The sequence below is a fragment of the Mus musculus genome, chromosome Y (genome assembly GCF_000001635.26).
Source record: "Mus musculus strain C57BL/6J chromosome Y, GRCm38.p6 C57BL/6J".
Lineage (NCBI taxonomy): Eukaryota > Metazoa > Chordata > Mammalia > Rodentia > Muridae > Mus > Mus musculus.
In genome coordinates this window covers 53,120,010-53,134,741 of record NC_000087.7, presented here as the reverse complement: position 1 = coordinate 53,134,741, position 14,732 = coordinate 53,120,010, and the positions used below count along the sequence as shown (strand labels likewise).

At 36.3% G+C, this 14,732-nt stretch overlaps 1 protein-coding gene across 1 annotated transcript; it reads left to right on the top strand.

Moving 5' to 3' along the window:
* The first annotated feature begins 8,535 nt into the window (after nt 1–8,535).
* Gm21275 (predicted gene, 21275) lies at nt 8,536–9,219 on the top strand. Its single transcript, XM_017318804.2, has one exon. The coding sequence runs from the start codon at nt 8,536–8,538 to the stop codon at nt 9,217–9,219; it is 684 nt and encodes a 227-aa protein (XP_017174293.1).
* The last annotated feature ends 5,513 nt before the right edge of the window (nt 9,220–14,732 follow it).

The following is a 14,732-nucleotide window of genomic DNA, read 5'->3' as shown; positions in this document are numbered from 1 at the left end:
AGAGAATCAGTTTCATTTTATTTCAAAAAAATTTAGGCTTTTTATAATATTAAATATTTGTTATGAGTAATTCTAGCTCATTTGGTCATAAATATATATGTTTTTAGGAAAATAATTCTAAAAACTTAAAATGCATGTTTTGTATTATTATGTATAACATTGGCAAATTAGATAAGACATGCTCATTCATGTTAAACTCATAAATCTACTCCTATTTTCTGAATCTCTTAAAAATCAGAAACCTCGCTAGGCAAGATCTTAAACTACTGTTCTCCTGTAGGCCATGACATTTTTAGCAGATATTTAAATGTATTAACTGATCTACTAATGAGTAGAAATCTGAAAGACCAGAATCTCTGTTGCCTTTCACATAATGACTCTATTCAATGTAAACTATGACTACAATTAGAAAAATACTGAAATCCTAAAGTCAAATCCTCACCTCTTTTATCAGTCATAGAAAATCTTTTAATAGCTATGATACTGTAATCTGTAATCCCAGCACTTGGCAGTTGAATGCAAGAGGATCAAGGCCTTTGACTGTCCATAGCTATATAGCAAGTTTGAGGTCAGCATGAGTAATGTAGGACTGTCTCAAATAAACCTGTCCCCTACAAATCAAACAGAAATATAATGTTAGTATAAAGATATAAAAATAGTAAATATTGCTGTCACTTCAGTAGGAAATTGTTGACCAGAAATACTAAAATAAATGTACAATTGGAATTTTTTTACTATAATTTTGAAGGGAAAACTATTGAAATCTGGATATCCATAGAGTTCCCTGTTTAGAACATTATCCTGACAGCATATAGCCCAGAACTGGTAAGAAGCAAGGCTTGGAGAATCACAGGAGTTGCCTTGCCCAGACTTTAGAGATGGCAGCAAATAACTGTAAGTATCACCTGTTATTTTAGACTGAGGAAGTGCAATTGATGATGACATGTTCCAATATAATAATAGAAAAACAAACAAACAAACAAAAAACTAGTATTTCTGCTTTAGATCTTGGCAGGGCAATTCTAGCCCCATCGTTTGACAAAAGCACAGCACACCTCAGAAAATTGTTTTGATGACATCAACAATTGTCAGACTTAAAATCTATTGATGTGCTTCAAACATCTCTCATCTTCCGGGGTTATACATGGTGGTATTTATGAGACCTCTAAATGATCCCTAGGATTAGGAGCATAGTGTGTAGAGTTGGGAGAGGATATATAGACTGGAGAGATAAAATGGGAAGCATGGTGATCCTTGGATTGCCTGTGCCACATACCTTTGCAGTTGTGGTAATAGATTCAGTGCAGATTGACACTATGAGCACTACCCTAGCACACAGTACAGTGCTTTCTTTTCTTTTTCCGGGCTTTTGCCTGTGACAGGGAATGTAGCTTGGATACTACTGGGTATTGTGTGGAAGATAACAATCATTGGATCAGTTCAAAGCTTTGGGAGCTGCCAGTTAATAGGCTAAGCTTCAGACTACATCCTACCAATGGATAAATAGGGTCCAGTCTAGATGAATTTCTGGATCCCCAGGATACATGAATAGCATGCAGTATTCTAGAGTAGTATCCAGCTTAATGATACTTCTGTTGCTCTTGTGTCTTTCCCTCTTCTGTATCCCCCAAGTTCATTCCGCTTTCTTGGCATGACTCACAAATGAGCCTTTGTGTATTATCCTGTGGTATATGAGAGGAGTTGTCTGAAGAGAGATGAAATATTGAGTCATGGCAAACACAACTGTGGAAATGGAAACCATCCAGGGGCAAATGTTGTAAAATTAACATAGTCTGTGAAAGAAAAATGCTTTTGCTTTCAGAAGGAGAGTGAATGGAGTTTTTCACTTAGCTGGAAGGGGGCTAATAAAGACCCTTTTTAACTGGAGAATTTAATAAGAATTAACCAAAACCCAGGTGCAATTATTCTTACAGGAGTGAACTGGATAGATGGGTAGAGTTTGGCTAGTATAAGATACTTGATTTAATGACTTTTGAGGTCCTTTTTCGAAATCATGATCAATAAATTCTGCCCTCTGTGACATATCTACTATATTTGTTTGAAAGATGAATAAACTAGGATACATAGATATAGCTTTATAGTATAGTTCTTGAACTTTCATGATGTGACAATTAAATCTGTATGATCAGGACATATTTAGAGCTCTGCATTAGGCACACATAATCTATAGCTCCTGGGGACATACACGCAAATGAACAAACATGACTTTATAGTGTTTCTTGTTTTCAGAATGGAATACATTTTATAAATAATCTAAAAGCAATAGGTTCAGTTTCTATGTTCTTAGAGACAGAACCTTAAAGACCCTAAAAACTCTAAAAAATAAAAAAGAAAAAAGAAGAGAAAAGAAAATAAACTTGAAGCTTTAAATAAACAATAAAAACCCTAAAACAAACAAACAAACAAACAAAAAAAACATAAAATTTTTGAAAAAATAAAACTAAAAGAACCTAAAACCCTAAAGAAAAACAAACAAACAAAAAAAATCAACAAAAAATTCTAGATCTCTACAAAGACCCAAAAAACCATAAAATAATTACCACAAACAAACAAGGAAAGAACAATAGCCACACTAAGCCTTAAAAAAAATCTTGCCAAATACACTGAGAACAACCCTAAAATCATTTAAAAACCGTAAAAAAAAAACCCTAAAACAATAAAGCAAAACCTAAAACCCTAAAAAACCCTAAAATTATTAAACAAACACTAAATGACCCAAAAAAAGCTATTTTTTAAATTCTTAATTAACATTTTTAAAACCCTAAAATTCTATAAATAAGAAAACACAAGAACTCTAAAAAGACCCTAAAAAATTATAAAACCCTAAAAAAAAAAATCCAAAAACTCTACAAGTCTAGATCCCTAATGAGACAATAAAAAAGCAATTAAAAAAAAAAAGAAAATGAAAAGATACAAAACCACCACCCCAACAACTACAAATTCTTCTGCCTTAAAAAATCGCCAAAAACACTGGAAAAGAAAATCATTTTCCAAACCTTATTAAAAAAAATGCTTAAAACAATTTTTAAAAATTCCTTAATTATATTAAAAAACAAAACAAAACTAAAAAATAAAGAAATACCCTAAAATACTTTTTTTTCTTATAAAAGAAAACATTTATTTGGGGGCTTGCTCACAGTTTGAAAGGGTTAGTCCATTATCATCATGGTGGGAAGCAGACAGGCATGGTGGTGGAGAGGTAGCTGAGAGCTTCGAATCCTGATCTGAAAGCAGCCAGGAGAGAGAGTGAGGGGGAGAGACAGAGAGAGACAGAGAGAGAGAGAGACAGACAGAGAGAGAGAGAGAGAGAGACACAGAGAGAGAGAGACAGAGAGAAACAGAGACAGAGACAGAGACAGAGACATAGTTTCAAAGTCCTGGTATGGACTTTGAAACCTTAAAGATCACTCCCTACTAGGAGTGATCACACCTGTTCCAACAAGGCCACACCTCCTAATCCTTCCCAAACACTTCCATTAACCAGGGAATCAAGCAGTCAAGCATATAAGCCTACGTGAGGTTGTCTTATTCAGACCAAGACACTCATTAAACCTTGTAACAAAGCCAAGTTGAAAAGCAGTACTGTACAAGTGTTATGAGAAAAGTTGCTGGGACCAGGCTTACATTGCAATGCAGTGACCTGGCAACTCACTCAACAACAGTAAAAAGACCCACAAGAACTGTAAAACCCTAAAAAAAGTTCCTTTAAAAAGTTCTAAAAACACATCAAAACTCTGAAACTCAAAATAAAATCCTTGAAAACCCGCTTAAAAAAGCAAAACAAAAAAACAAACATACAAACAAACAAACAACAACAACAAAAAACCTACAATACCCTGAAACCCTAAGTAAAATCCTGAGACTATAAAATCAATCCTACCCTCCCCCAAAATACCTACAAAACCCTGAAACATTAACTAAAATCCTAAGATAAAAAATAATCCTAAGCCTATAAAAAAAAGCAAACACACACACAAGAAAACAAAAAACCCTTACAAAATCCTAAAACCCTATAAAACACTAAAAGTATAAAAAGAAACAAAAACAAAACAAAACACAACAACAAGAAGAACAAAATCACACAAAAAACTACAATTATCCTAAAATTATTTATAAACACTAAAAAGCCCTAAAACCCTGAAATACCTTAAATAAATAAATAAATAAATAAATGAATAAATAAATAAATAAATAAAATAAAAATAAACCTCAACCCTACCCAAAACAAACAAACAAACAAGCAAACAAAAAACTTATAAGGACAAAAAACCTTCCAAATTTAAAACCATTAAAACCCTAAAACTCTAAATAACACAAAGGGCTTTACCCTCCCGCATACCCCCCCCTCTAAAAAAAAAAAAAAACCTGAAAACTGTAAAATACTAAAAAGCCCGAAAAAAGCCTAAAACATTAGAAAAAGTAAATCAAAAGAAAAAAAAATCTAGAATCTTTAAACAAATACTGAAATAGTCCTAAAATACAAAAAAAAAAGAAAAAGAAAAAGAAAAAAAAGAAAAAGAAGAGAAAAATAAAATTCTGAAAACACACCTATTAGCTAGGCAGTCATTCAACTTACAGAGTTTAGCCTGCTTCTGAGTGCTGGTATTAAAGGGAAATAAAACTATACTTGACTCCTTTTTGTTTGTATAATTGTTTTCTAAAATATTTTTTTTTCTCTGTGGGTGAGTATATGTGTGTGTGCGTGTGTGTGTGTCTGTGTGTGTGTGTGTTGTCCAAAGAGGTCATCAGATCGTCTAGAACTAGAATTGCAGGTGGTTGTGAACAACCATGTGGGTGTTAGAAATTGAACCCTGGTCCTGTGCAAAAGCAATCAGTGGGCCTAAGCAGTGAGCTATCTCCTCAGTCCTTTCTGCTTGCTCTAATCTCTACTTCACTATTCATCTTGCCTAAATATGTCTTTATTCCTACTTCTTCTGTCTGTTTTTATGTGATGAATTCTTGTTTGCTTTTCTCTTGTTTCTCCAATTACAGCACCAAGATTCTTCATTTCCTTTTGTTTTGGAAGATTCTCAAGGAATCTTAAATCCAGACTTTAGGGCAGTTATTTAAAATTCACACCTGGGGATTAATCTTCAGAAAATTATTTTTGGGAAAAACATGTGATTATTTCAACATCTATAGTAGTGTGGGGGCATTATTCTCCCTACGTCATGTACACTTAAGATGTTTAGATACCTCCTTCCCTGTGATAGCCTTGCAGCTCACTGAGTGACATGTGCATTTGATGATAAATGATACACAAACTTTGAAGCACCTTACCATATCCTGTCACCCATATCATGTTCAACATAGCAAGAACCACAAGTGAGTTGAAAAATACAAATATATTTTTTAGTGTCTTGAAGCTATAATCCCCAAATTAATCAAAATATTATTTGGACTCTGTTACTTTATACCAGTGTTTTTTTTAAGTGTACAAGTCGCAGGCCTTTTCTGTGACCCTTTGCACAGGTTTACAGTGTCCTTTTACCATCTTCATCCTCCCCACTATCCTCCATTGCTATCAGATCTCCCCCCTCCTGCTGCGCTTACTCTTCCAAAATACCTCCTATTTTTTAATGTCCCTTATTAAATTTATATTTTTACAATAGTCATTTTGAGTTTTACTTGTCTAACCTAATATATAGTATTTAACCATTCCATCCATTTTTTTGAAAACAAAGCGCTGCACTAATACACATAGATGAGAAATATATTTATCTCTCTCTCTCTCTCTCTCTCTCTCTCTCTCTCTCTCTCTCTCTCTCTCTCTCCTTCTGTCTCTCATTTTTAAGGCATTCATCCAGTAGTTGACATCTTAAATCACTCCATAGCATGTATGTTTCATACAGTGAGGCAATCAATATTGATGATATGGATATGTAGTGGTCCTTCTTAGATTTTATTTTTGTGAACTTAAATCAACCTGGGAAGATAGAATCTCAGATAAAGATCCTCCATCACATTGGCCTGTGGCCACACCTTAAGGAATGATTTTTTTTTTTGATGACTGTTGTTGAAGGATCTAGCTCTCTATGGATAGTGTCATATCCTATGAAGATGATGTACAGGGTACGGTGGGGACCGTGGAAGGTACTGAAAAGGATTTTTTTTGAAGAACTGAAGATCTATGTGCCATGAACAATTAAAGTGTCCTCTAATTTGTAAGTAAATTTTATACATACCTGTGTCCAGTATTCTGTCTACACATATTTCAAAAGTAAAATTACCTCATCTATTTCATCCTGTTTTACTGCATTTAATCTATGAAATTACTTATAATCAGAAGTGCTGGTAAATTTTTAAAACCTTTAAAATATGACTGGGAGATATCAGGTTTTTTTTTTAATTTTATCACAACTTTGTAAGCATGCCCAAGATCTATGTTGTCCTCTTACTTTCCAAAGAATCCATAATTCATGATTGCCATTGGTTTCAATACATGTCATTTAACCCTGTCAAATTCCAGGTTTGTTTGCATAAAAATAGTCCTCCTCTAACTGTGGGTTTTCATAAAGTGAAAATTGGTGTGCTATCCAGTGTGCTGCCTCAAAGAATCTGGCAATATTTATGATAAGAAGCACAGCTTAAAGATAACCAAGGGAAAGGTTGGAACATGAAAAATAACCACCATGGATGTTGTCAAGGCAGAAACCAAAGACTTTCTCAGAACGAAAATAAAAACAAAAATGAAACAAAACAAAACACAAGCCAAACAAATAAATAAAAATTCAACACTCAAACAATAAAAACCATGCAAGGGTGTAATTCTTTGGCAGAATATTACTCAGATCATCAGGCCTTTCAGTTGGGATTTCATTTATTATTTCTAGGAGGCCATATGAAAAGGTAAATTCGAGATGCTGAATGTTTCTGAGTGTAACTAGGGAAGGAACCAGCCTGAGAGGGGTTCTATGATGTAAGCTGAACTAGGGTGATGTCACAGAGCACTGGCTGGAGGTTGCGCATCTATTCCACTTGGAGGCGCTAGAATCCATTCAAGGTGAGTTCACTATCTTCACAGTGGTGTGTCAAAGCCAGGTCATTTTTTCCCACAGGCTTTTGGTGCCTGGTCTGTATCAGGAGATCTTGACGACTAGGATATTTTTCTATGGGTAAGTACATTTATGAAGTAATTGGGACCCTCATAGCTACAGAAAGCTAAAAATTTTCTCTCCTACAGTGAGTTACTGTACATTCTACTTTCCCCATGTTTATTAGCAAGGGAGATGAATGGTCTAGGTTAGTTTATCTCCTGAATTTATTATCCTTGCTAACCATATCTAGATCACAATTCCACTAAAATGCCAAAGCTCCTGTTTGTCCATGTGCATGTTAGAAGTTATTAGTTCTAAAAGGCTGATATTGCCTCGACTTTTTGAGTTGTTCTTGAGTTCAGTGATGCAATGGCTTCATCGAATAATTCTGAAGCTGGGTCAGGAGAAACAATAAAGAAGGACAGTGGTGTGCTGTGTCCCTGGGAAGATATTTGTGAATGCAAGAACTTAGCTCAGAGCTTACGCGTACAAGAGAATCATGGTGACCCCTCTGGCCTTTTTTTTTTTTTTTTTCTCTTCTTCTTGATCATTGCGGGTAATTGTCATAGCACCACCTAAATTGACATAGAAATTCAAGGAGAGGATCCTCATCAGAGACAAATTTACTCAGGTCTGAAGAAATAAATGTTGATCTGAGTATGTTATTCTGAGCTCTAGAGAATTACTTGTTAATTACACTATTTTTATTTCCTTGTTTCCCTTGTTTCTTTGTTTCTTTGTTTGTTTGTTTGCTTGCTTGGTTAATTTTATTTGAGTTTCTGTATGTTTAGATTTGGCTGTCAGGAAACTCACTGTGTAGACCAGACTAGTCTTTCTCTCACTAAGGTCTGCCTCACTCTGCGTCTTGAGTACTATGATTAAAGTTATGGGTCACCACCACTTCCTATTAACTTCTCCATTTGATTGTTTGTTTTGTTATTTTTTGTTTGAATTTCTCTTTTGTTTGTTTTTCGTTTGATTTTCTTCTGTTTTCTTTTACTTGTTGTTGTTGTTGTTGTTGTTGTTGAGACAGGGTTCCTCTCTATAGCACTGGCTTCCCTGGAACTCACTTTGTAGACCAGGCTGGTCTCTAATTTAGAAATCTGCCTGTCCTTGCCTTCTGAGTTCTGGGATTAAATGCGTGTACCACCATGGCTGACTTATTAACTTCTTATTTTTATAAAATTAATTTTAGGAGCTCAAATCTGTTTAGCATAGTCTTCTTCACATGCTCAGAAGTTCTCGTAGAGAAGAGTCTTGGTCCAGCATTCACTCCCAACCCATAACCATTGCCCATCAGGAATTCATATATATGACAGAGGCAACAGCATTGTGTCTGGCGTAAATGGGCAAGATCTTCAGTCCCAGGCAATGGGCAAGTATGATATTTGAAGAGAATGGAAGCCACTTAGACAGTGTGATCTAGCACAACAGGTCTACAGCCAGGTAGAAGACAATACCTCTGAAGAGTCTGAGCATGACATCACTCAAGAAGAAGAGTAGGAGGAAGCCTTCTTCCCAGGCCCTGGGGAATATTGTTGGCTGCAGAATTTCTCACGGGTGGAAGGAAGGTAATGAGCCTGTCACCCATTGGAAGGCCATCATTCTAGGTCAACTGCCAACAAACCCTTCTCTTTATTTGGTGAAGTATGACGGAATTGACAGTGTCTACGGACAGGAGCTCCACAGCGATGAGAGGATTTTAAATCTTAAGGTCTTGCCTCACAAAGTAGTTTTTCCTCAGGTGAGGGATGTCCACCTCGCAGGCGCCCTGGTTTGCAGAGAGGTACAACACAAATTTGAGGGGAAAGATGGCTCTGAGGACAACTGGAGTGGGATGGTGCTAGCCCAGGTGCCATTTTTACAGGACTATTTTTACATTTCCTACAAGAAGGATCCGGTCCTCTACGTCTATCAGCTCCTGGATGACTACAAGGAAGGTAACCTCCACATCATTCCAGAGACCCCTCTGGCTGAGGCGAGATCAGGTGATGACAATGACTTCTTAATAGGTTCCTGGGTGCAGTACACCAGAGATGATGGATCCAAAAAGTTCGGAAAGGTTGTTTACAAAGTTCTAGCCAATCCTACTGTGTACTTTATCAAATTTCTCGGTGACCTCCATATCTATGTCTATACTCTGGTGTCAAATATCACTTAAATTGAAAAAAATCACAAAGTACAGAAATGTAAACTTATAGGATTGAAAAAAAATGTTTGTTTTCCTGTGTTGGGTACCTATGGGTCTTTGACAACCTCAGTATCTTTGTCAATAAAATTTGTTTTGTTCTAAAAATTAATACGTGTGACATGACATGCTTTTAGTGAACACTTTGTTGGAAGTGATGGACTATGGTAGAAAGAACATCAAAGGAAGATGAAAGTTGCAACGCAGGCTGTGAACAGTGCATACATCTAATATCACACAGGCTAAAATGGACAGGACTTAGACTCTGTGGTCTGCATAGTGAGCAAGGAATTGGAGATATGACTTAGAGGAGCAGGGATGGCAGCAAAAAATGGATTTTTAGGAAGAAGCAGAGAAAGACAGGACATAGATAGAATCTCTGGTATGAAGTCTGAGGGAGAAACAACAAGTTGGGGAAAGAGTGATAGATAAAAGGAATGTGGCCTTGTTACACAAAGTGCAACCCAGAAAACTGATCCAAAGAGATTCAGAAATCAGACAAAATAAGGTTTCATTTGAATAATGAAACCAAATGAAACTTGTCTCTCATTTTAAGATTTATTATCTTTATTTATATGGGTGGGAGTAGGGCATGAGCTTGAGAGTATAGGTGACCACAGAGACATGAGTTGTCAGATCCCATGGAGCTGGCATTAAAGCTGATTGTTAACCATTGGATATGAATTCAAGAAAACAAATCCAGTTTTTTTGCGGTACAGTAGTGCTCTTGACAACATGGTCATCTATTCCCATTAAGATATCTTTTTAAGAAATCCAATATTAACATGCAGAAAAGAGACCAGGTAGAAGTTAAGAAAGATTAAATTGATGGTGACCTTTAAAAACAATAAAGGACACACAAAGGACTAGAGGACACTGAGGGACAAATGAATTCTAAGATGAAGTTCTCAAAATGTGAAGCAGGAGACCCAGGAAGAATAGAAATTTTGTGCAAATAGTTAAAATTGGGCATATCCACATTAGGTTCTTTGGTTTCTTAACAAATAGCCGGCTGATCAGATCAAAGAGTAATTTAAAAGAGAAAATGAATAAACTGTGAGATAATATATGGTGGGGCGTGGATAATGAGTTCTTTCCCTGTGCAATCTTTGCCTGGGATGAATCCTGTGATCTTTTGGAGGTCTCTGTTGAGTGCCCCAGATGACCATCAAAAAGCTCACCACTGGCCTGTTCCCCTGGCTCTCCTCCAAACATCTGACTCCCAAAATACCTATGTACCATTTCAGCCTGTCTATTCCCTGGAAATTCCTGTCTCAAATTTATGTGTGACCTCTTTCTCATAAAACAGTGAAGGTGTACTCAATGCATATGTGCTGATCTCTTTTCTATGCCAGTTCTCATGGGTTTCAAACTCTATGAGGTTGCCCAATATGTTGGTCACTACTCCTGAGTAGCCCCTGTGCTTCATGGGGGTCTTAATGGGTCCCATATGCACTCTGAGTGTTTCTTTTGTTTGTTTGGTTGGTTGGTTTTATTGTTGTTGTAGGTTTTTTCGTTTGTTTTTGTTTTGTTTGTTTGTTTGTTTTTTGTTTGTTTGTTTTTGTATTGTTTTTTGTTTTTGTTTTTAGTCAGGCTTGTCATGGACTCAATCATTTGTGTTTTTTCTCTAGAATAAGTTTGAATGCCAAATGACTTGAAAATACTCTTTATTGTTGATTAATTTTGATATCTGGGAGAGTTTCTATGCTAGCTGGATGTCTTAATTAGGGTTTCAATGCTGTGAAAAATCACTATGACTAAGACAACTCATTAGAAACATTTCATTAGGGCTTTTCAACATTTCATTGCAGTTTCAGAGGTTCAGTCCACTATCATCAAGGAAGTGAACATGCAAGTGTCTGGGCATATGTAGTGGTGGAGAGGAAGCTTAGAGTCTTCTGCGTGCAGGGATGTTGTCTTCCACACTGAGCAGAGCTTTAAAGCCTCACAGTGATATGCTTCCTCCAAAAAGGCCACACCCACTCCTACAAGGCCACACCTCCTCATAGGCCAACTACATTCAGAGTGCCATACTGGTTTCATAGCAACTTGAAAAGATCTAGAGTCTTGCAAGAGGAGGAGCCTCAGTTGAGAAAATGCCTCATTAAGATCAAGCTTTTAGGAATTTTCTTAATTGGTGGGAGAGGACCCAGTTCATTGTGGGTGGGGACACCCTTGTGGTGGTAGTCTTGTGCTCCTTATGGAAGCAAGACTTAAGGAGCATGTCAATAAGCATCACCACTCCATGGCCTATGCATGAGCTTCTGGCTCCAGGAACCTGTGTTGTTTCAGTTTCTTTCCAAACTACTTTGATGATGAACAGCAATGTGGAATATAAGCTGAATAAAACTTTTGCTATGGAATTAGCTCTTTGGACATGGTATGTTCTTACAACAATAGAAACCTTAAGTAAGACAATTTCTTAGAGGAACAAAATATCTAATACTACCACTGTCACTTATCCTATAAGGACAAATAATGTGTAGATATTTTATTTTAATTTAAAGGTAAGATATTCTCATGTATATAATGACATGCAATTGTTCTAGTTTGCTTCTTTCTCACACTGAAGAATACTAACATCAAACATAACTTGGGAATATAAGGGTTATTAGCTTACATGTTACAGACTATTACCAAGGAAGGCAAAACAGGAACTTGAAGCATTACCAGGAAAGAGTGCTTATTGCTTGACCCTATCTTAGTCATTGTTCTATTGCTGTGAAGAGACATCATGGATAAAACAACTATTATGAAAAAAAGCATTAACTGGGGGCTTGATTACACTTACAGAAGTTTAGTCAAACATCAAGTCAGTGACCGCAGCACTGGAGCAATAGAGAACTATTGATCCTTAGACAGAAACAGATATTCTGCCATTACATTGGTTTCTTGAAAACTCAAAGACCACCCTTATTGACACAACCACTTCCTCCAATGAAGCCACATCTTCTCTCATTCCTTCTAATCCTTAAACACACTGCCAATCCCTGGTGACTAAATATCCATATATATGAATCTATAGGGTATATTCTTATTCAAACCACCAAAAATCATGTGGCTTGATCGAATATTTTATTTTAAATACAGAGTAAAATCTTTCCTTTTATAAATGACTACTGATGAGCTTACCCACAGTTGCCTACCCTCACACATCGACCATCAATGAAGAAAATGTCCCATAGACTTACCTAAAAACCAAGTGAATAGAGACAATTCTTCAATTGTTCTCTCTCCTAAGGTGACGCTAGATTGTCAAGTTGGAGATAAATAAAATCCCAGCACATTAAGGTTTATCCTGCTCCATAACCCACACAAACATTACTCATCACAATCTCCTCATTCTGCCTAGGTGTAGACCCACTTCCCTCCATGGCAGAAGTGAAGGGTAAGTACCTCCAACAGCAAGAATACTCAATAATAGGTGACAAGTAGTGAATATGCCTTATAGCCTCACAACACCTACATTCTAATTTGTGTTACACTTTCTGGGAGACACCCCAGTCTGTCCAACTTCCTGCCAACTCAGCTTTGACCAGAAAAATTCTCATCAAGAAATCCAATGACTTTTAATTGATTTCTTTCTCCTGAGGGAATGGAGTGTAACCCCTTCATGGATGTATTGGTGTCTGATTCATAAGTAATAAAACCCAGTACTATTAACAGCTAAATCACAGGTGCTATGACAAATAACAACTCACATGAGAAGCATCACATTTGGTTAAGCCTTTTTAGAAGTTTTATTGGAGTTTGATTTATATACTAAATAAATCCATTGATTTATTTATTTTTAAGTGTGTAATTTAATGATTCTAAACATATTTCACCACTGTCATTTTTCACTCATTTTCTGGTACTTCATATGATATTGAAATCTACTAAAATACAATAGTGAATTCAGAAGAAAGACCAGTGGTGTGGGTAGCAGCAAAGTTCTTGAGTCTCAAAGACAACAGATACCATGGCTGAATATTCCAACTACAACAACTAGGTAACATTGGTTCTACACTTAGCATGCCGTTTCTAGAAAAAAAAATTAAAGAATTAAGCAATGTTTCCTCTGAATCTGACATGTTACTATCACAAATGAAAGAAGGATCCATGATCACATGAATATGAAAGGGGCATGAAGCAGCACAATTGTTCAAATTATTGGCAGCTAGTCAGCATTAACACAAGAAGGGACCAAAGACAATAAACAGCTTTGAAGACATGTCCAAATGACCGCGTTCATTTACAAGTTTCTTACCCATTCCTTGTATATCCATTGATTGATTAACTCATTGATTAAAGCCCTCAGGTTCCAATCACTTTTCAGAGTGCATATTGTACTACCTATGAACATTGTACTGTGGACCAAAGCCTTCATCTAAGACCCATGACTGACATTTCAAAACAATTTAACCACAGAATTCTTTATTTGAAACAAAGTGATAAGATCCATCTATCTCTTCAAGTATATCTCTGTTTTGTTCAAAAAGGAGAAAAATGCAATCCAAGTTCAGGATCTTGATCCCTTATCCATGCATCTTAAACCCATAGGGGCTAGCCAGAATGTAAGGTCAGAAGTCTAAACTTCACCTATACTACAACTAACTCTGAAGATATCTAGCAATCTCCAGTTCCTTTCTGGTACTTACCCACACCAAGTCTGCATTAAGGAATATGGTCTAGTGTGAGATAGTGCCAGCAGTTAATTGCAAAATCCCACTATGTGTTGAGTTGTATATATACTGAGACATCTGTAATATAGACACACATGCATATTCACAAATACTCACAGAAAGAGGCAAGAAGTAGAGGAGCTGAAACTTAGAAATCCTCAAGGAAGAGAATGAAAATCTTGTAAGGCACAGAGGTAAGAGAAAAACTGTGTCTTTCTGCACAAAATCAGGACATTCTGTCTTCCATCACTGAATGGGAAGGCTCACTATCTCTTATCGCTATCTGATAAGGTATAGACAGTTGATGAAGGATGAATAGTAAGTTTTCATCAAAGGTATTGACTTTGAAGGTTATAGATTGTTCATGCTCTACTGGAAGCCAGATGCCTAAGAGTTTATGGGAAACACAAAAGATTTGAATGGGTTGTAACAAAGGGGAGAAGACGAGATATGAAGTTGGCAGGAGGAGTTAGGTGGGAGTGGGCCAGGTTTTGTTCTGGGAGGAGTTACTAAAATAATTGGAAAGTAAATTCCATCAAAATATTTGTATGCAATTCTCAAGGTATTAAGGAAAGTAGTTCTTAATATACCATGTACTGAACACACACAGACCACTTATATTGCCATCTTCTAAATAACAAATTCTTATACAGCAGTTTCATTACATTGAGGGCAAAAGTCATCCAGAGGTTATTTAAAATAAAGAAGAATCTAGGGAGATGGCCCAGTGGTAAAGCCAAGTGTTTGGTCAAACATTTACCTAAACACCAGTGCTTAGGAATTGGAGTGGCAGAGACAGAAGAATGACTGTGGCTTCCTGAA